General features: G+C 44.5%; 1 protein-coding gene and 1 pseudogene across 1 annotated transcript; one reads left to right on the top strand and one right to left on the bottom strand.

The window, feature by feature from the left end:
• LOC138431290 (MYND-type zinc finger-containing chromatin reader ZMYND8-like) overlaps window positions 1-13097 on the bottom strand; it is a 52463-nt pseudogene extending 39366 nt beyond the window's left edge.
• A 3590-nt stretch (window positions 13098-16687) lies between these two features.
• Window positions 16688-20732, top strand: LOC138431291 (testis-specific Y-encoded protein 3-like). The gene is made up of 6 exons (XM_070289522.1): window positions 16688-16729; window positions 16798-16974; window positions 17443-17554; window positions 17663-17826; window positions 17919-18010; window positions 20639-20732. The coding sequence occupies exons 1-6, from the start codon at window positions 16688-16690 to the stop codon at window positions 20730-20732; spliced, it is 681 nt and encodes a 226-aa protein (XP_070145623.1).
• Window positions 20733-21144: the final 412 nt, after the last annotated feature.

Here is a 21144-nt window from a genome sequence, read left to right on the forward strand (position 1 = left end):
GTTGTTGTTGATTTTTTTAATTTTAAAATCTTTAATTCTTACATGTGTTCCCAGACGTGAACCCCCCTCCCACCTCCCTCCCCATAACATCTCTGTGGGTCATCCCCATGCACCAGCCCCAAGCTTGCTGTATCCTGCGTCAGACATAGACTGGCGATTCAGTTCTTACATGATAGTATACATGTTTCAATGCCATTCTCCCAAATCATCCCACCCTCTCCCTCTCCCTCTGAGTCCAAAAGTCCGTTATACACATCTGTGTCTTTTTTCCTGTCTTGCATACAGGGTCATCGTTGCCATCTTCTAAATTCCATATATATGTGTTAGTATACTGCATTGGTGTTTTTCTTTCTGGCTTACTTCACTCTGTATAATCGGCTCCAGTTTCATCCATCTCAGAACTGATTCAAATGAATTCTTTTTTATGGCTGAGTAATACTCCATTGTCTATATGTACCACAGCTTCCTTATCCATTCATCTGCTGATGGACATCTAGGTTGTTTCCATGTCCTGGCTATTATAAACAGTGCTGCGATGAACATTGGGGTACATGTGTCTCTTTCAATTCTGGTTTCCTCAGTGTGTATGCCCAGCAGTGGGATTACTGGGTCATAAGGTAGTTCTATTTGCAATTTGTTAAGGAATCTCCACACTGTTCTCCATAGTGGCTGTACTAGTTTGCATTCCCACCAACAGTGTAGGAGGGTTCCCTTTTCTCCACACCCTCTCCAGCATTAAAAGCTTCTGCACAACAAAGGAAAATATAAGCAAGGTGAAAAGACAGCCTTCTGAATGGGAGAAAATAATAGCAAATGAAGCAACTGACAAACAACTAATCTCAAAAATATACAAGCAACTTATGCAGCTCAATTCCAGAAAAATAATGACCCAATCAAAAAATGGGCCAAAGAACTAAATAGACATTTCTCCAAAGAAGACATACGGATGGCTAACAAACACATGAAAAGATGCTCAACATCACTCATTATCAGAGAAATGCAAATCAAAACCACAATGAGGTACCACTTCACACCAGTCAGAATGGCTGCGATCCAGCTTTTCCATTTGACTATCTACACCCCGGCTTTGCTCCTACAGAGATGCAACTACAGCTCGAGAAGGCTTGGCCTTCTCTGGGTGCTTTCTGAACAAGCAGCCCAGGAGACACTGGAAACATGTCTTCTTACTTTCTTAATCTGTAAACTTCAAAGAATCCTTAGGGCTCTGGCAGGCTGGTACCTGTCTTTCCTAGTGCTAGTTAAAGCAGAAACTATGGTGTGATAACTACAGCAGGTGTGAGATAGCATAATGGGGCATGGTTTTCGGGACCTTATACTGGGTCATTCTAGGGACTGCATGGCATTCATCCACATTCATAAGTTTTAAGCATTGCAAAGAAGATAAAGACAAGAAAAGTTTAGGACAGTGTCCCCCGACACCTAATATTTCCTACCAGTGCTTCAGGACCAGGGGTGGCTTTAGCTCCAACCTGTCCTGCAGTGAAGTGTAGAGATAGTCATGGATCGGTTAGTAAATCTGAACTGTGGATGGTTGACTGGATGGTCATTCTCTGGAAACTTGCCATGACTTGTGCCCCAGACTTGACTGCACACTCGGATGTGTTGTGTAAGGTTTTCTTCCACTGAATATCAATGCGTGTGAGACTCAGTGGATTAGTGATGAATTCATGAGCATTCTGGCTCAATCATCCTGAGCTGCATTTGCTTCCTGTGCCCTGGATGTGTTCATGTTTTCCTATGTTTAGAATGAAGACTGGGTGTGTCCGTTGTGTTTGCCCATGATTGTGAGTTGATATTTCTTCCTGTGAGTCTGCCTGTGCCTCCTGTCTTCTTTCATGTTGCACCCCTGCTTGTGCCATTATGCACAGCTCTGCTGTCATATCTGTCTTGCATGTCCCTATTCAACATACATGTATTGCTTGTGTTTACTCCTTCTTTTTTTAAGTTTGTGTATCTTTGTTAGACTGCATGTGAATTTGACCTATTCTTTCATTCCTGGATCAAATGCTTCCAACATCTTGAATTGTGACTTTTTAAAAGACTTCCATGATATTTGCACACATCAAGAAATGCTTTATCACAGGAATAGTTAACAGTGACCCACATGTGGAAACAAGAATACCCATACACTTACAGTAATGCCCGATGGGCAAGAATATCACTCGTTGAAGTGAAAATATTAATTAGGATCGCAGAGGGCAAAGATGTTGCAGGAATGCATCTGTCAGGAAATTTTTTATCTGTCAGGAAAGATTTGGGGTTGACTTGTTAAGTGTTCTAAAAACACTACTGTAGGACTGAAATACATTGACTTTTACCCCTACTCATGTATTCTTGCCTTGATCATTAAACTGACATTACCCACGCAGAATTTCTTCATGATTGTCAGTAAATCATCAGCCACGAGAGAGGAATTGGGGCTTGCCTTTCTGTAAAGAGAAAGTTGTTAGGGAATTCTTGTCCCAGGGAAAAGGCGTGCATGATCAATTTCAAGTTCAAAGTCCCATGCTATTTCTGTGTCGTTTCTGGAAGGAAAGCACAGGGAATGGAATCACACCAACCTGATTGGCACTGTGAACCAGTCCAGAGTGACAGGAGTAGAGAACACAGGGACAGGTCACTCAGCTGTCCACAATGAGGACTTCCAACCCTGCCACCTCCTTGCATGTCAGTCCCCATCATAAGCAGATCCCATTCACCTTCCCGAATATATCATAGAAGTAGAAGAGGACACTGACATGATCAACTAGCGAGTGAAAAATTAACCGGGGCCAAAAAGAGAGTGGTGCTTACCAAAGTCCATTATACTGAATAAATAAACCAATAGTTCCGCATGTCTGCAAGTTTCTTTTCAGAATTCTTGTGTGTGTGCGTGTGTGTGTGTGTGTGTGCGCGTGTGCTTGCCCAGATGAAACAGTGAGCATAAAAGCACTTGGCAAATAAGAGAGAAGTAGAGAGGAGGGCTAGGGTGGCTGATGGGACACTTTGGGAATCTGGGATTAGCAGATGCAAACTATGATGTGTAGACAAACAACAAGGTCCTTCTGTATAGCACAGGGAACTACAATCAATATCCTGTGATAAACCATAATGGAAAGGAATATGAAAAACTATGTGTGTATATAACTGAATCATTTTCTTATATAGTTGAAATTAATACAACACTGTACATCACCTATACTTCAATAAAATAAATTTTAAAGACAGAAGACAGAACCTAAATGGAGAGTGTGCCCACAAGTGAACATAGAGCAGGTAAGCCTGCCCACCACATCCCTAACAAGGACCATGCCAAGAGAACAGGCAAGTTGGAGGGGGATTCCACCACTTCCCGGCCCCCTTTAATTCCTGGAAAGATCCAAGGTTGGCCCTCCCCTATCCAACCACTGGCACTCACATTGCTAGTGTACTTGGCAGTGTCTGCAGCGACATCGCTGAAGCAATAGTGATGGGTGTGCTGACCGATGATGCAAGGGTGCTCATGGATACTGAGCTGGTAAGGGGCCACAAATAGGTGCTGGTCACCAGGGTGATTGTGGAGGTGGATGGGTTCTGTGTGATCTCTTTCTGCTGGACACCTGAAAAAGCAAACGTTCTTGGTCACCCATAGCCTGGGGAAGGCTATCCCATCTGGAAGCTGTGGTGGGAGCAGGGCCCAATCCACACTCTTTGAGTTTCTCTGTTTTCAAAGAACAGAGATTCTCACATTGGCCAAATTTGAGCAAGGCTCCAAGGAGCCCTTTCTCAGTAAGTCCTCCACCTGGGTCTTTAAGTTTCCAGCAGCTCAAGGCTGCATACTAGGATGACCCCCCCCCCCCCAACGCCTTTAAAGTCCCCACCTAAGAAAACTCAAGGCTGCCAATAAAATTGACTATTTGCTCCAGTCAACACTTAAGGATAGGGCCCATTGCCCAGTCTCTATGGGAGGGCAGAAGCCTACCTTTAAGAGGTACCAGAGTTACCAAACCCAGATATTTCACATGGACCAATACCCCCTTCCCACTTTGTGTAAAAGTGTCACTTTCTGACTCTATAGAGTTCCCATGATTCCCCCTGCCTATTCCCAGATTCTCCCTTTAAACCCCAGTGCCCTGTGTACACATTTGGGTTGATGTCAGTTCATGCTGGACATTTTGCCCTACTGCGATAGTAAATAGCAGATTAAAATCTATCCTAACTACCTCAACTCGTTTTGGACAGTTTTGTTTATGTTTAACAGCACAATCTGGGAATTAGGAACCATACCATTAGTGAGCTCCTTCTTGCCAGCTCCCAAGTTCCCCTGGAACGCTCATTATACTTAATTGTTATGAATTCAGGAGCCTGGAACTGCCCATCCCAACTTGAAAGATCCCAGACCCGGTTAGGCCATAGCAAAATTTCGGACAGCAGTATCAATCTGGCTGTACTCCCATACTCTGTGTTCATTCTTTGGGTCTTCCTCCACCCCAAGCTTTGAAGAGTTTCACTGGGGGCCAGTTCCATATCTGGCTACTCTTTTATTTCACAACATGCTGCAACTCTTACCAGTTCTCCTCCTCATGGTGCACTCAGTATGTGAGAGTTCCAATCCAAGAGCCCAATAATGAAGGATCTCAATGCAGGTTTCCTCATGAAACAAGACCAGTATTAGTCCTCATGAGAACCAGACAAACTAGTCCCCATCAGATCAGCACTTTGTTCCGCTTTCGTCATCCCAGAAAGAGACTCCAGCTGGGAGCTGTCATTCTGCACTTTGGCAATGGTTCTTGACACTGGCTCTTCTTGCACTGGGTGGCAGGTGCTAATCCCTTGGTATTAAGGTATCCTTTATCATCCACTTCACACACTCTACTCTTTCAAAAATAATGCCCAGGGGTTCATCAACATGCACAAAGATACTTATACAAAGATATTTGTTGTAGCAATGCTTACAACAGATAAAAACTGGAAGCAACTGAAATGTCTATCAGGATGCAAATATTTTATTAAATAAACTGTGGAATATTACACACCAGTCCAAAAGAAAAAGAGAGTCATATGCACTGACATGGATTGCCCTCCGAAACATGCTGATGGGTAGGGGGAGAAAAAGCTAAGGATAGTACAATTTTTATGTTTTCAAAGAGAAAAAAAAAGTAATAACTTTATGAAGTCATTTATGTATATATAAACACACTTAGATAAATATATGTGATACATGAATTAGAGAAAGAGCTCATGGTTAACAATACCTCTGAGAAAGGGTGCAGAAAGAAACAGAGAGTCAATAAAGACAACAGATTTTTATGTGTCTAGGCATCCATTTCACCCCGTTTTAAGAAGATGTGTATATACTGTATATGAAATGAAATTGAAAAAGAAAAAAAGCAAGCTGCCAAATAATTTTTAAAAATAATGCCAAATGGAATGTGTTAGGCCTCCAGGATACAGTGGCCATGAAAAGAAGGGAAACTAAGCAAATAAAACAAGGACTATTTTCCTCCTGTCCATGTGGCAAAAAAGGAGAGGGTACCATGGAGAACAGAGCGGGGAGGCTCGGTACCTTTCACAACCTGTCTCTTCGGATATCTTGTCCCCTGTGAAGACTGAGGCTGCTGCTGCTGCTGGCGCTGTATCTTCTGCATGCGCCACTTTTAGGAGGGCATTTGAAACCTGCTTGATGAGTTCCAGTCAACCTGCTGCATGGCCAGGGCAGTCTTCTTCGGTAAAAGTGGCCTCAGCCTTTGCACTGGGCTTCCCATGGTGCTGGTGGCAGCACCGGCGGCTGGGCCGTGACCGTGCAGGTGGTGATGGCAGTGGCCGTGACCCTAGCCATGGGAGTTTGGGAGGATGAGCGGATGAAGACCAGCATTTCAGGGACAACTGGCTGCCCGCTGTTGTGGCTGGTGGTGCTTTACTACGACTGAAGCCAATGCATGAAAAAACAAAACAGAAAGTAGATGGGACTCAGACGGACCTGCAGGGTCGCCGTGCCACTGAGTTCTATGTGACCATCCCAGGCTGCCATGCCAAAGACTTCCACATGAATGAGAACATTCTCACTTTATATTCTTAGGCCTCTTCTGCGGCATGTTCTAGCTTAAAACATCAGCTTCCTCGGGTCAGGTGCTTGTTCACATTTGAGATACTTGCCAAAACCTTTGAGGTTCTGAGGCCAACTGACCCAGCCCCTGGCCTGGAGTTGCCCACCTGCCAGCCGCTAGCCCAGTGGATGAACAGAATCATTGAAAGTACCTTGTTTTACAAAGTTAGAGTTCAGTAAGCACTGAGAAAGACTAACCAAAGTCCCTCTGGACAATAACAAGAACGCTTTCCTTGGCCAGGAAACCTACAGAGCATGTACCCCAAGGAAATTGACAGCCTCCCAATGGCCAAAGCACTGAATAACAATCACTGAGAAAAATGGGTATTGTTCTCATCTCTTAATTCATTCCAGAATAGTCTCAGCATGGTCCTGGCACCTTGACACCTAACACTCAAGGCAACTCACACCAGGAACAGAACAATCCCCCAAAAAATGTATTTATGGAGAATTTAGAAGAGTTGCTTTTGTTTTGACTGCAGTTATCCACATTGCATCTTTTATTCTGAGCAAAAATACCATATTAACCTACTGTCTGGTAGTCAAGTTTATGTCCAAAATTGAAATCAGGTTTTTTTTTTTTTTTTAAAGAGCTGCTACTTCAGATAAAAAATATATTAAGGCAGTAATTGTATGATCAGGTCTTGGGAATGCCAAAAATAATAAATACAAGTGACTAGAGTTTGAAAAACACTGCCTTTCAGAATGTATCTATTGGGAGGAACTGGGCTATGAGTGTGGAGGGCAGGATTTCAATAGGCAACAGGGCAAATTTGGAGAACAGTTTTAGACAAGACATGCCCAGGAATAGGCAGAATTTTGGTGAACGAGGACAGACAGGGAGAAGGACTGGCCAGAATGCAGGTTAGAGCCAGAAGCATTGAGCAGCGGAGGTATGACCACAAGAATATTCATCTGTGAGGGGAAGGGGGCCACCTCTGACTGCAGGGGCTCCAGGAACTGGAGAGATGAACATGCATCCCCAGAGAGGATTCTCTCATGTTCACAAAAAAACAAAACAAAACAAAACAAACCAAAAAAAAAAAAAAAACCCCACCAAAAACAAAAAACAACTGGTGCAAGTCAGCATTCTTGATCTCAGACGATGTGCCTGGACACATCGTCACACATTTTTAAAAAGGACTGAACGTGAAGTCGCTAAGTCTTGTCCAACTCTTTTCCAACCTCATGGACTGTAGCCTGCCAGGCTCCTCTGTCCATGGGAGATTCCAGGCAAGAATGCTGGAGTGAGTTGCCATTTCCTTCCCAGGGGATCTTCCCGACCCAGGGAAGAAATCTGGGCCTCCAGGACTGCACACACATCCTTTACTATCTGAGCCACCAAGGAAGCCCTTAATGACAACACCTCTTTTAGGGCCCAGCATGCTTCTGCTGCATGACTCCATGCCTGTCATTTTTAGATTTCTATCACCCTAAAAAGACAGGAGTTCTTAATTATTGTAGGGGAAAGTTTCAGTTAACTGTGGGTCCGTGACAACCAAGGAGTGTGAAAGAAAAAGTGTGCTGACAGGCTGATTTTTCTGCCTGGGGGTGGGGGTGTCTTGGTCATTACACAACTGACTCGCCCTTTTGCTCCTCTGGGGAAGAATTCAGCCAAAGTCCTGGGTAGGAACACAGGGTGGCACTGGGAGCAGATCTCTACCTAGAGTGAGGAGCCCCCATCCTTGCCTAGGACAATCTTTTGGATATCAGTCAGAGCCACTGCCCCTTCCCCTTGTAGGGGCAGAATTGGCTTTGAGCTTGGCCCTTCTAAAAGGCAGAGCTCCCACAGGCAAGGCTTCTAACCTGCAAAAGCAACTTTAGTGCCTCTCATTTCAGCCATGTGATTAAAAAATATTCTGTCTTTGTCATCATGCTAGCCCAATAGGTCCATAGGCAAAGGGCAACCAGGAAAAGACCCTTTTCCTCTCATCTTGCAAAAGCAAATAGCTGGCTTTCTGGCATGTTTACCACTCTGATAGAGTCCCAGTGGAGCTCTTTCCAATTAAAACAAATAAACAAACAACAACAACAACAGAAACAGAAGTATGCAATCTGAAAACATTCCAGGCTTGACACACCCTTGGGCAGTTTTAATTTAAACACTAAAATATTTTAATTTCTAAAGGATACTAATGGTTTAACGGGGGCAGTGCTGGCGAGGGGAGGAAAGGCCATGGAAAGTTTCATTTGTCCTAAAACTTTAGGAATATATAATCACCTGTAGTCTCATAGAGAAGAGAACTTCTTAAATGTCAACACTCCAAAGTGATCCCACCCAGCTAGCCTACTTATATCAGACTTAGGTCACTGTCTTGTACATTAATAAAGGGCTTTTAAAGAGAAGGCTGGAAATGACAGATGTGATACAGGTTAAGTGTAGTAGTCATGGTCCTGAAGTGAGCTCAAGCCTCTGCTCTAGGATCTCTAGCAAGAAAAGCCAGAGGATTCAGATTCTGTGTATAAGCTGAACTCCTAACTGAAGATTGGTTGGAGGTTACCAAGCACTCTCAAAAACACCCATCACTAAATAAACTTATGAGTTAAAGCATACCTTTGAAAAGATGCTCAACTGCATTCTGATGTGAAGTCGATTCTTCAAGACTGCACTCATACTCAGGTGGCTCTGGATTTCAACCTGTGCGAAGTTCCTCTAACTGAATTATTGTTTCACAATCATCCATTGCTTAAAAGCCCCACACACTCAGAGGATTCTAGAGAAAATTCAGTCAGACACCAATGAAAGGAAAAGCTCAGCTTCATTTTATCAACTGGAGTACTTTTTTATTTAGGGTGTGAAACACAAGCTCTTTTCATGCACTCATATGTTTTTCCATTTTCACTTTGACTGACAGGAAGCTCAGAGCCAAATGGAAGCCTGACGTTGCTACTTCTGAAGGCTGAAATAGTTATTTTCATGTACAAACATTCCCCCAGATCTCTCACTATTCTATTTTCATCTTTCTCACTGTCTTGATTTCCATTCTATCAGTATATCGCAAATCCTTTCTGGAAAGGGTGAAAACAACCACCAAACAAAACATCTATTTGAGAAAGAGAGGAATAGTATAAATGTATCATTCATAGGAACACTGTCACAGGCTGCTGCTGCTGCTGCTGCTGCTTAGTTGTGTCAGTTGTGTCCGACTCTGTGTGACCCCATAGACAGCAGCCCACCAGACTACTCCATCTCTGGGATTCTCCAGGCAAGACTCCTGGAGCAGGTAGCCATTTCCTTCTCCAATGCATGAAAGTGAATGTAAAGTTGCTCAGTCATGTCCGACTCGTAGTGACCTTAGGACTGCAGCCTACCAGGCTGCTCCGTCCATGGGATTTTCCAGGCAAGAGTACTGGAGTGGGTCGCCATTGCCTTTGGGACACAACAATTCCACAAACTTCATGGAATAAATGCCACCCCTTTTGCTTTCTACAACATCAGATGTGGTCCCTCAAACCCCAATCCACAGAGAGTTGGATGTTTCAGATGCCATTCATAATTTTAAGGGATGGGGGTGGTGATCCATCCTTCCTGACTGACTCAACTGCCTCTCTCTCTTGCTGCCCTGTGTCACTGAGAGACAGTCCCTCCTCTTTCAATGAACTGCCAAACTGAGGTTCCGGAACAGTTCACAATGATGCAAACACAGAGGAAAAAATGCTCAGAACACTTCCCCGCTCCTGCTTTAAGCAGCCAGACTAGGAAAGCCCCAGGGGACACAAAACTGAGATGATAGCTCCTGTCAAAAGCTGTGTGTTGTCTGTTTAGTCACTAAGTCATGTCCAGCTCTTTGGTGACCCCAGGGACTATAAAGCCCACCAGATGCCTCTGTCCATGGAATTGTCCAGGCAACACCACTGGAGTAGGTTACCATTTCCTTCTCCAGGAGATCTTGCTGATCTAAGGATCAAATTCGTGTCTCCTGCATTGGCAGATGGAGTCTTTACCATTGAGCCACATAATGAAACCTGACTATCCCTGTATGTGAGTCTGAGTGAATTCCGGGAGTTGGTGATGGACAGGGAGGTGTTGCATGCTGCAATTCATTGGGTCGCAAAGAGTCAGACACGACTGAGCGACTGAACTGAACTGATTCCTGTATGTAACTCACAAAGTACAAGGGGTTTTATGGCTATAATCTCCAATTTGTCCTTAAGCCATGTCCTTTTGGGTCCTTAATTAATTCTTCTCTTTCTTGGGCATGCCATCTCCCACTTGCCAAGCCAGCTGAGAAATTCTCTGACTGCTTTGCCAATGGGACAAATATCCTTCAAATATTCCTGTGTTCTGTAGGGGGTCTGCCTGCATGCCTGGGGTGTGGCAGGTTTGAGAGCAGCCACTGCTGGTTCAGTCCCTAACAGCAGCAGCTGTTAAGACCTGCTAACACTCAGGCAGCAGTTCACAACTAGGGGAGATTTCGCTTTGTCAAGACACTTTTGCAGGACACCACTGGATAGATGCTACTGATATCCAGTTGGTAAAGGCCAGAGATACTGCTAAACATCCTTCAATACTCAGGACAAAGAATTATCTAGAATAAAAAGTCAATAGCACCAAGGTTGCGAAACATCAGGCCCATGTCAGTTACATGCAAATATGGCAGACCACAGGCACAGGTGCATATCATACAATGCCCCTTGGATTTCTCGAGGCCTAAAGAAGAACTCAGCAGTCTGGTCCCACTGACCCGAAAGGGCTTATAGTCTAGTAAGAAAATGTATTTTGAGATGCCTGGGCAGCGTGAGGGGAGGTAAGGTAGAATAAATTCATCAAGGTCTTTGACCTGAACACTTTCATCAGTGTCAGTCTTGTCCAGGGTCTTAACATTGACAAACATTTTAGGTATATTTGTGAACATACTGGAAAAAGAAACTGCTTAGGTTCAAAATGACTTGACTGCTAGAAGCAACTGTTCCTTTCTAACAGACTTCTTTTCCGGTGCTCAAGGTCAACCACATTGGATATCAAAAAGGTAAAAGGTGAGCAGGCCCAGCTTAAGTCCTTGTCCTGCTCAGTAACTAGCTATGTGACCAGGAGCTAATCCAAGCTTTGTTGTGCCACACTTTCTGATGTCAGAGGGTGACACGACATGCAACACTACAAATAGCAAGGTGACATCCTCAGACCAAATCAAGAGACCAGAAACTGGTACAGTCACTCACCCTCCTCCTTGGGAGATGGTTCTTTGGCTTCCTTCCTATATTTTTGACCCTCCTATGCAGAATGGTGTTTTCCTGAATCTATGTCAAGTCCACTCTTTGAATCAGAGTCCAGGCCCAAATGCACTGTTGGGGATTCCACTTCACCTTTTCCCTTCAGCATATCCTTTGTGGGATGAGGCAAGGGTTTTGCTTTGTCTGAAAAGTCCTTCTCAAGCTGGGGGCTCATCTTCTCCTAGACTGCTCTTGGGTCCACTTTCTCACTGGCTGGTGACATGCTTTCAGCTCCTCTTCCATCTCCACTGGGTTCAGCAATTTGGCCTTTTTTCTTGACAGCACATGGCTTTTTGTACATCTGAGCCCCCTCTTTTCTTCAGCATCTTCTGGCTCTTTCTTGGACCTTTGCTCCTCATCATTCATAGAGTCATTTCAACTACTATCTGACTTCTCAGAATCCCCTGAACTGCTATGGTCGACAGGCATATAAACATCTGCTGAGATTTCATGTATGCCTAAGCAAACGAACAGATAAACCTGAAACAAACAAGCAAACCCAGCATGTAGTGTAGTCATAGAATAAAGAGCAGGACCCAAACCCCACAAATATTTTCCATGCTCACTGCTGGAATAAAAAGGAATATACAAGGCATCACACTGGCCTGGTGGGGTTAGCAGTAGACTTAAGTTGCAGCTGACTACAGGGAACAAATGGAACTTGCTGGCAGAGCATCATTTACTGACATTCAGAGATGACAGGGGACCAAACAACATGAATTTCTGATTTATCCAGAGCTCAATCTTGCCCGCATATGTAACACACCAGGACACAGAGAATGGGAGGCATGGAAGCAAATGATACACAGGAGTTGTTAAAACTCATTTAACATTTAACTGAACATTTTCAGTTCAGTTCAGTTCAGTTGCTCAATAGTGTCCAACTCCTTGAGATCCCATGACTGCAGCACATCCAACTGTTTTTCTATTTGTAATTGAGTCCAGAGGAAAGTCACCCATTTCCATGCCTCAAGCAAAAGGAAAAATGATAAAACAGCAGGAGTTTCCTACATATACAAGCAAAAATGGGAAAATCTCTTTTCTAACAAGAATTTCATTTAACCCATTTATGTTTTCTGCTCCTGGTAGTGAGTCTCATCCATCTGTGGGTAAATAATCTGATACCCTACAATTTTGAAAAGATGAAATCCCCATCAGCTCTGTATTGTCTTCATTCTAGAGCAATGGTTACCCTGAGTGGGATCACAGAAGAGAAAATCATAAAAGGGTAAGAACCACCAACAGCCCAGCAGGATCAGGAGTGAATGATATCCACCTCCTCCAAGACTCAAACGGAAAGAATCTAAAAACCAAATTGGGTTTAATTTCTGGATCTCAGGGCTGGTGCAATTAGTAACTAAAGGTTGGCCAACAGAATGACAAGCGTGGCCACACATGCTTGGATACTGGAGCCCAAAGTAGGTGAATTCAGATCCTGCTTCTCTGCTTCTACTAGTTGTGTGACCCTGAATGAGTGAACTACCTATCTAAGCCTCTGTCCCTTCCCCTGGATAATGGGTGTGATAATAGTATCAACCTTCCAGGACAATCTACACACAGTTCAAGGGGCATAGGAAGTCCTCCGTAAATCCTTAATAACAATGACAAAACGAGGACCTAGACCAGCTGCCTGCAAGGACCCAAGACACACACCTCACTGTGCTTTGCAACTCTCTATATCTTGTCGAGATTTGGCTGGAATCTGCTGTGAATCTGCCCCTTGGGAGAGAGGAGAAGAGAAAGGGGCAGACTGCTGCTGGACAGACTCACTCACCTCCATCAGGTTCATCTGAGCCTTGCTTTGATCTTGAAGACACCACCACACTCTTGTGAGATCAGGCATTGGAGGGAAATAGCGAATAACACTCATCACTTGGCTTCTTCTAGAAAACACGTTCTTGCGTTCAGGAGGAAAAAACTTTAAATACCTCCAATCGTTTATCCCAACAATATTATCTACTTGACTGCCTAGGCTGACTTGGACATAAGAGGCTGAGAGAACATTTGGCCGGTTTCTACTGAACTATCACCTACTTTCAATATGGAAAATGCACTACTCCAGCCAGATGGTTGGTTTCCATGAAGCTCAGCATCATTGTGGATCCTCCAAGGTCAAAGATTACACTATTTTCAACCTCAACAACACTTTGCTTTGAATTTCAGGTCCAGATTAGCATGGGTTTGTAACATAGAGTGGTGCTGATCCTCGCAGAGAATATGGTGATAAAGATGGGGAGATCAACTCATTTACCCAGAGACTTCGTTCTTCGTCAACCTGGTCTGGAGCTCAAATTAGAAAGAAAGGGAATGTCGGGGTCCAGCCACAGTGGATCTAGGGAATTTGAAGCGGAGACTGCATTGAGGAGGAAAAAAACTTATTTATTTATAAATATAAGATTAGATTAGGAAGAAATAGTGCAGTAGGAAAATTAAGTGGAGAAAAGAGGCTGAATAACTTGGTTTATGTGGAAAGCCAATAAAGTTCCAGACAAGGAGCTTGCACCATCTACGTTAGGCCACTGGCATCTGTTTGAATATTGGAGAGTGCCCCGCCTTGGGCTCCGTCTCTCATGGATCTTAGAAGCCGGGACAAGTAAGTATACATGGCGAGCCTCCACACCCCAGATGGGAATTCAGCCTGAAAACAGAGTAAAGAGAAGACACAATTTTATGTATACATACATCCCATAAATTTTGGATTTCCTCCCCATTTAGGTCACCACAGAGCAGAGTCAAGTCCCCTTGTTCTTTTACTTTTCTCAAAGTGAAGGTTTTTGTTTGTTTGTTTTTATAACTGGGGGTTAATTCTTATACAGTATTGTGATGGTTTCTGCCATGCATCAACATTAATAAGCCATAAGTATATATGGATTCTATCCAACCTGGAGCGTCTCTCAAATCTCTTTTTACGCTATTCTTCTGGGTTGTTCTACAGCACTTCCTTCATATGCCCTGCTTAGTGCAGATGAAAACCTGAAACATGATTTTTCTGCATGAAATATGTAATTTTCTCTATTTCCCATGTGAAAACATGGGTGCAGATATTTCTACCTGAAATCGAAAACCTGTATTTCATGTTTGAAAATCTACTTGTATACTTTGCTTCATCATGTATGGAATCTTGTCTGTTTCACATATGGATATCTATGGACATGTTTTCCTACACGAATAGGGTATTATATATATTTCAGATATGAAAATTTGAGCATACACTTCCCTGCTTGAATTGTATACATTTCCTATATGAAAATCTCAGTGAGTGGGGTGGAAACAACATAGATGTCCATCAGCAGATGAATGGATAAGAAAACTGTGGTACATATACACAATGGAGTATTACTCAGCCACTAAAAAGAATACATTTGAATCAGTTCTAATGAGATGGATGAAACTGAAGCCGATTATAGAGAGTGAAGTAAGGCAGAAAGAAAAACACCAATACAGTATACTAACACATATATATGGAATTTAGAAAGATGGCAATGATGACCCTGTATGCAAGATAGCAAAAAAGACACAGATGTGTATAGTGGACTTTTGGACTCAGAGGGAGAGGGAGAGGGTGGGATGCTTTGGGAGAATGGCATTGAAACACGTATACTATCATGTAAGAATCGAATCACCAGTCTATGTCTGATGCAGGATACAGCATGCTTGGGGCTGGTGCACAGGGATGACCCAGAGGGATGTTGTGGGGAGGGAAGTGGGAGGGGGGGTTCAGGTTTGGGATTGCATGTACACCCGTGGTGGAGTCATGTCAATGTTTGGCAAAACCAATACAGTATTGTAAAGTAAAATAAAGTAAAAATAAAAATAAAATAAAAATCTCAATGATAGTTTACCAACATGAAGTATGTAATTAATACCTGGGGAACGAATATGGAATTGGAATTATCTCTACTTCATAAGTGAAATTTTGGGCACCACTGTTTCTTGTTGAAATACTTAATTCTTTGTATTTCTAATGTATAAAATAAGGACTGTCTACCATGAAATATGGAGTTCTCTATATTGCCTATATCAAAATCTAGGCATCATTCTCCTTCATGAAATTTGAACTTCTTTATATTTCACAGAATGAACATTTTCCTGTGAGAAATAAAGAAATCTATGCATTTCATGTGAAACACTAGTTCCTCAGTCTCTGAATCACCTGTTTGCATTTGTGTCTCTGTGCATTGCACACGGGTGTGTACACATGTGTACTTGTGTCACCTGTTTGTGTGTGTGTGTGTGTGTGTGTCTGGGAGGAGCTCTGTTCCTCTGGGAAGTGCATCACATGCGCACAACCTTAGCCACCTGGGTGCCTGCTCTAAGCTGCAGGCGGTGGGGAGACCATAGGCCAGGGGCTCCAGGGTGGTTTTCATGGAGCTGCATTGTCCACCCCGGAAAGCAAGAAGAGGAAAGTGCTCTGCTTCTTCCTCTGAGCATGCCTGCATTCCTGCCACTGCTCAAGCCCAAGGCACAAGTTTAGCGGTGATTCTGCAGCAGGTGAACGGCGGTGACATCGGTGTAAGCCGGCCCCTACCCTGCCCCCTCCCTCCTCATCCCCACCCCCTGCCCGTGGCATTCACTTTGTATCCGAGGTGAGCACCTCTATCCCTGAGGTACCCAGGAACCCTATCTCACCTGTGTGGATCTCTGAGCACATGGAATTGCCAGCTGCCCCAGAGGCAATTTCAAGCTTGAGGATGATTGCAGCGTCAGGTGGCCTGGCTCTCCCAGTCGCTGGTCAGGCACTGCCGCACTGTTCATCAGGCAAACGGCTTGCGTGGACCCGTCCACTTTGCACTGGGACGTGTTTGGCCGCAGGGTCACCAGAGGCCAGAAGGCCCAGAATTCTAAGGGGCATGTCCCAGGAGCCAACGCCTTTAGACTCCATTCGATTGGTTACTTGATGAGGTCTGGAGGTCAGGGTGGAGAGTTCAGCCCCTTCCCGCCACCATACTAGGCTTGCGTGGTGGCGCAGGGTTCTGCGCTTGCAGGCTTCGCTTTCCCTGCTCATTGGCTGTGGGCAAGTAACCTGTTCTTAGTACCACGTAAACTGAGGGCAGGGGGTGGGCTGTGCTGGCTGTCTGCTGTGCTCTCCTGTCCAGCTTGTTTGCAGCCCGGGGCTATGGGGAAAACAGCATGGAGAGTGAGACGGGGCCAGAGGAAGGCGGCAGCACCCCAAGATCCTGGATCTTAGTTGTGAGCCCGGGTCTTCATGAGGGAGGGGCCCTGGGGCCTACCAGCCTGGAGGGGGGGGGCAGAGGTGATGCAGGCCCCAGGTGGAGCGCCAGGTGAGGAGTCCGCCCTTTTCTGGGTGGAGGTAATTGAGCAAGGTGCGGCCCTGGAGAAGGGAGAGGTGGTAGGAATCGGGCAGGAGTTCCAGCTGCTGGTGTTAGACTCATGGAGGAGGTGGAGTTGGTGGTGTATGAGGATCAGGAACAGGTGTCCTTGGAGGAACAGGGCCAGGAACATCCAAGGCCGAGAGCCCCGAGTGACCTCTTGCACTGGAGGTGCTGGTGGCCCTGCAGCTGGAGTTGGATCCCATGAATAAGAAAGCCCAAAGGGCGCATGCTCGCCTGAAACATAAGAACTGTCAGAGGCTGAAGCTGCATCTACAACAAGGAAGCACCGTCATCCAGGGAATCCCTGGCTTCTGGGTCGAAGTTGTATCCCTTGGTGTGGTGCTTGTGAACTTTTTTTTTAACCTGGGCTATTGCAGGAGCAGGTTACAGATCTGGCAGTTCTGGTACAAAATTTACCTTTTGAGATGATGGGTAATGGTTTCTGTCCTGCATATCTGTCTCTATTAGGTGTGATGTCCTTGCTGTTGTATACTTATATTAGGTGTGATGTCCTTACTCTTTAGGCTAGCTTTGTTCTTCCAGCACTTTTCCCTCTAGCATCTAGACGCTCCTTGACCTACAGCAGTTTATGAACCACCCCAAATGTGAGTTATGATGAGGAACCAAGATGCAGACATGATTCACTTCATGACCATCTTGAAGGCAGGCAGGGGACACTGATGATTGTGGAAGGGAGGTGACTGGGGAGGGAAGATAACATGGTTTATCCGTGAAAACAAGAAAGGACAGCTCTTTTGTAAACAGATTTCATCCCTGGGCAACCACCCACCCCCTGACACTTTGTCCTGGCAGGTGGAGGAATACAGGCATCCCACTCATCACTGCAAGATCACATTGTCCTTTCAGAGGAATAAATACTTCAAGAATGAAATGACTGTTAAGGAGTATCTGATTAGTGTCACTGGTAAGAGTCAGCTCCCTGGATTTGGATGGTTGGGGGAGAAAAGTGGAGGTTGAATTGGAAAGCGATTTAGGTCTTTCTCCCATACACCTTTGCCTGCACGATACTGAGCATCTCATTCCACTCCAGTTCAGTGGTACCAGGGGTTTGAACGTAAAGCATACAGCCGCAGGCAACACAACAGCAGTGTTAACTTCTTCAACTTGTTCTTTGATCAAAACATCACAGGATCTGACTGGATTGCTGACTTGGGGTCCCATGTGGCCACTGGGCCAGTACTGGTGATTTATGTTGGAGCTGTTGGTGTTCCATGGGAGGGCTCATGGTCTGGCCATCCCTGTGCTGACCTTGCTCATTTCCCTGGCAGATCATCATAAAGGACCTGTGGCCCAATCCTTTGCAGTACTATGTGACAAGGAAGGCTGTACCACGAGAGGTACTGGGAGGACAAGAGGTGAGGTGTGCCCAGGGGCTGAGCACTGGCATAAATGTTGTCCAGGGACTTGGGCTGTTTATTTCTCTTGTGGATAAAGTGAGACTCCATGGAACAGAGTGACACAAGGGCATGAGGGAATCAGCAACAGACAGCAAGGGTAGAGAACTGTAGTGAAAATCAGGTTCTAACTAGAGAAGCTTGAGATAGATGAAGTGGCTCCAAAGTCACTCCAATTTACATCTAAGTCAGTTGCACATCTCTGAACTGTCATTCCATGGCCAACAAGTCCTCCCTCAGGCTCCTCTTAAATTGGGGCCCACCTACTATTCCTCATGAAGTCTCCTTTCCAAAAAGGTCTGTGAGTCTCCTTTGTGCAAGGCGGTTCCCCCACTGACCCATTATTTGATTCCATTTTGATCATCACACGTTTTTTATATTATTTTATATCTTTTTCACCTGGTACCCTCATTCTGAGAATACTGACCACTGTGCAGGATTATGGAGAATAATCTTTTATTTATTTTAAATGGAGGATAATTACGTTTTAATACCGTGACAGGTTTTGCTCCAGATTGACCAACATTAGTCACCTGTATGTATCCATGTATTCTCACAAATGCTAAACCCACCACCCACCACTCTCCCCTTCTTGTCTTTCTGGGTAGTGCCACAACATGACTTTGGTTGCCTTGCTTCATGTGTCAAACTTGTACTGGTCATCTGTTTTACATGAGGTAATGTAAATGTTTTAGAGCTATTTTCTCAAATTAACCCACCATCACCATCTCCCCCTGAGACCAAAGTCTGTTCTTTATATGTCTGTGTCTTATTTGCTGCCCTGCATGTTGGATGTTCAGTACCACCTACAAGGTCCTCAATTCCATATATTTGTGTGAACATACAGGGTTTGTTCTTCTCTTTCTGACTTACTACACTCAGTATAATAGGCTCCATGTTCATTCCATCTCATTAGAACTGACCTCGATGTGTTCATTTTTAGAGCTGAGTAACATACTCTGGTGTATCTGTACACCAACTTCCTTATCCCTTCATCTACCAATGGACATATAGGTAGCTTCCATGTCCTAGCTACTGTAAATAGTTCTACGAGGAAGACTGGGACGTATGTTTTTTAGTATGTGCTTAGAGAAAATGTAAAAGTTCACAGACTCTCTTCTCTGGAGACTAACTCGAAAGATTAAAGCTGTCTTTAATGTTTTCAGAGGGTAGGTTTACATATCTGTTTCTGTCTCTGTTTGGAAAGGAATCCCCTTCCCCCCGATTTTGAGGAACGTATGATGGAGTATCCCCCTTTACCTAAAATAGAAAACCAAAGAAGCTGCTTCACATGAAGATCAGTGGCCAGCATAGTTCTCTTGGATTGGAAAGCAATGTAGAGTGTTCTGGTGGTGAAACAGATCAACAGGGAGACACAAATAAACCTGAAATAATTTTGAAAGCTAAATAAGAAGCATCTAGCATGTGTCTGCATATTTTTGGGCAGGTCCTCAGAACAAACACTTCAGCTGCATGTAGGATTCTCAGTTTACCACGTGGGAATTACCAGTCCATGGAGATTTGTAGAGGGGGTTAAGTCATGTGTTGGGGTTGTGTCAGGGGACACAGTTCTTCCTCTGGGGTGGTGGTTGGGGAGGATGAAGAAGGAAGATGAGGGGCTCATCAACTGTGTGTCTGGCATTTTTACAAGGGAAATGTGGATGTTCATGGAAAGGGTCTGGTGAACAATGGCCAGAGATCGAAAGAATGGAATGCCATTTTGTTGAGAGGTGGTGCCCCAGGTATCTTCTCTGTTGCATATCATCAGACTTAAAGAATACGTAACAAGGAGAAAGCCTTAACATTCAACTCAGTATGAACCTAGAAGGCCATACATATAAGAGTGTGTATATGATTGCATGGTCAGCTTTGCTGAGATCCATTTCTTAGAGCTAGATTTCCTGGTAACATTTTAGGGGGGAGGGAATAAGGTATACGGAAGGAGGCTGTGGCCTAGGGAGAAAGTCAGGGGTGGGAAGGCCTTGAGAATATTAGTTTCTGACAAAAATTACCAGGGAAAAGATAAATTGCCAGGAAACTGATAAACAAAGGAAAACACATCCCGTCATAGATGTTTGAGCTCATGTGAACTTTGTTATTTTTTTTTCCAGGAACTCAATTTAGGTACAAAGTGTGCAGGGGCAGAAGTGAGGGGCCAACCTACCAGCCATGCGCTCTCTGTCCCATGCTGCTGCTGCTGCTGCTGCTGTGTCTCAGTGGTTAATATATCTTTTTCCAGAAAGGCTTAACCTCTTTGCCCAAGGCCCTCTATCTCGCCAAGATGTAGAAATAACATTTTTATCATGAACCCTCTGGTGACAGTGTCTCTTCGTTGCTGAATGGCTTAGCACAGAATATTTTCAACCTAGTCCTTTATCTAGGGCTATGTTGCTACTCTGTTCAAGGGCCAATGGGAACTCCTGGAGTATATGGAGCTCACTGAGGGACTGGTCAGCACTTAGGGTGGTCCTTCTGAAGTAAATGACTGCTTTCCAGAATTGCGTCCACCTCTGGATTGGGCAAAGGACAGACTGGCACAAATGGGGTAGGGAGAGTTCAACATCTGTTCCCCCAGTGTTGGCCTCTCATCCCAGATACCACGGTTCCAACATGGACATGCCTGAGGGTGATGACCCACATGAAGTTCTGTCCCGCGTGAAGTTCTCACTCTACAACTTTTCTCCCTGAAGCAGCATCTCTTTGGAGGACAAACGGTAAATGTTGAATGTGAAAGTTCATGGCTTATGGATTTCCCTTCTAGATACCCTGAATGAGATCTCCTGCTCAGGGCCAGCTTTTCCATTTGAACATCTATACTCCAGTTTGCCCTTTCTACAGAGAAGCATCTACAGCTCTAGAAGGCAAGGCTTGGCCTTCTCTGGGTGATTTCTGAACAACCAGCCCAGGAGACACTGGAAACATGTTTTCTTACTTTTTTAATCTATAAACTTCCAAGAACCCTCGAGGCCCTGTCAGGCTGGTACATGTCCTTCTCAGTGCTAGTTCAAAACAAAACAAAGCTGAAACTATGGTGTAATAACTCTGCAGTAGGTGCGAGATGGCATATTGAGGCATGGCTTTCAGGATCTTAGACTGGGCT

The sequence above is a fragment of the Ovis canadensis genome, chromosome Y (assembly GCF_042477335.2).
Source record: "Ovis canadensis isolate MfBH-ARS-UI-01 breed Bighorn chromosome Y, ARS-UI_OviCan_v2, whole genome shotgun sequence".
NCBI lineage: Eukaryota > Metazoa > Chordata > Mammalia > Artiodactyla > Bovidae > Ovis > Ovis canadensis.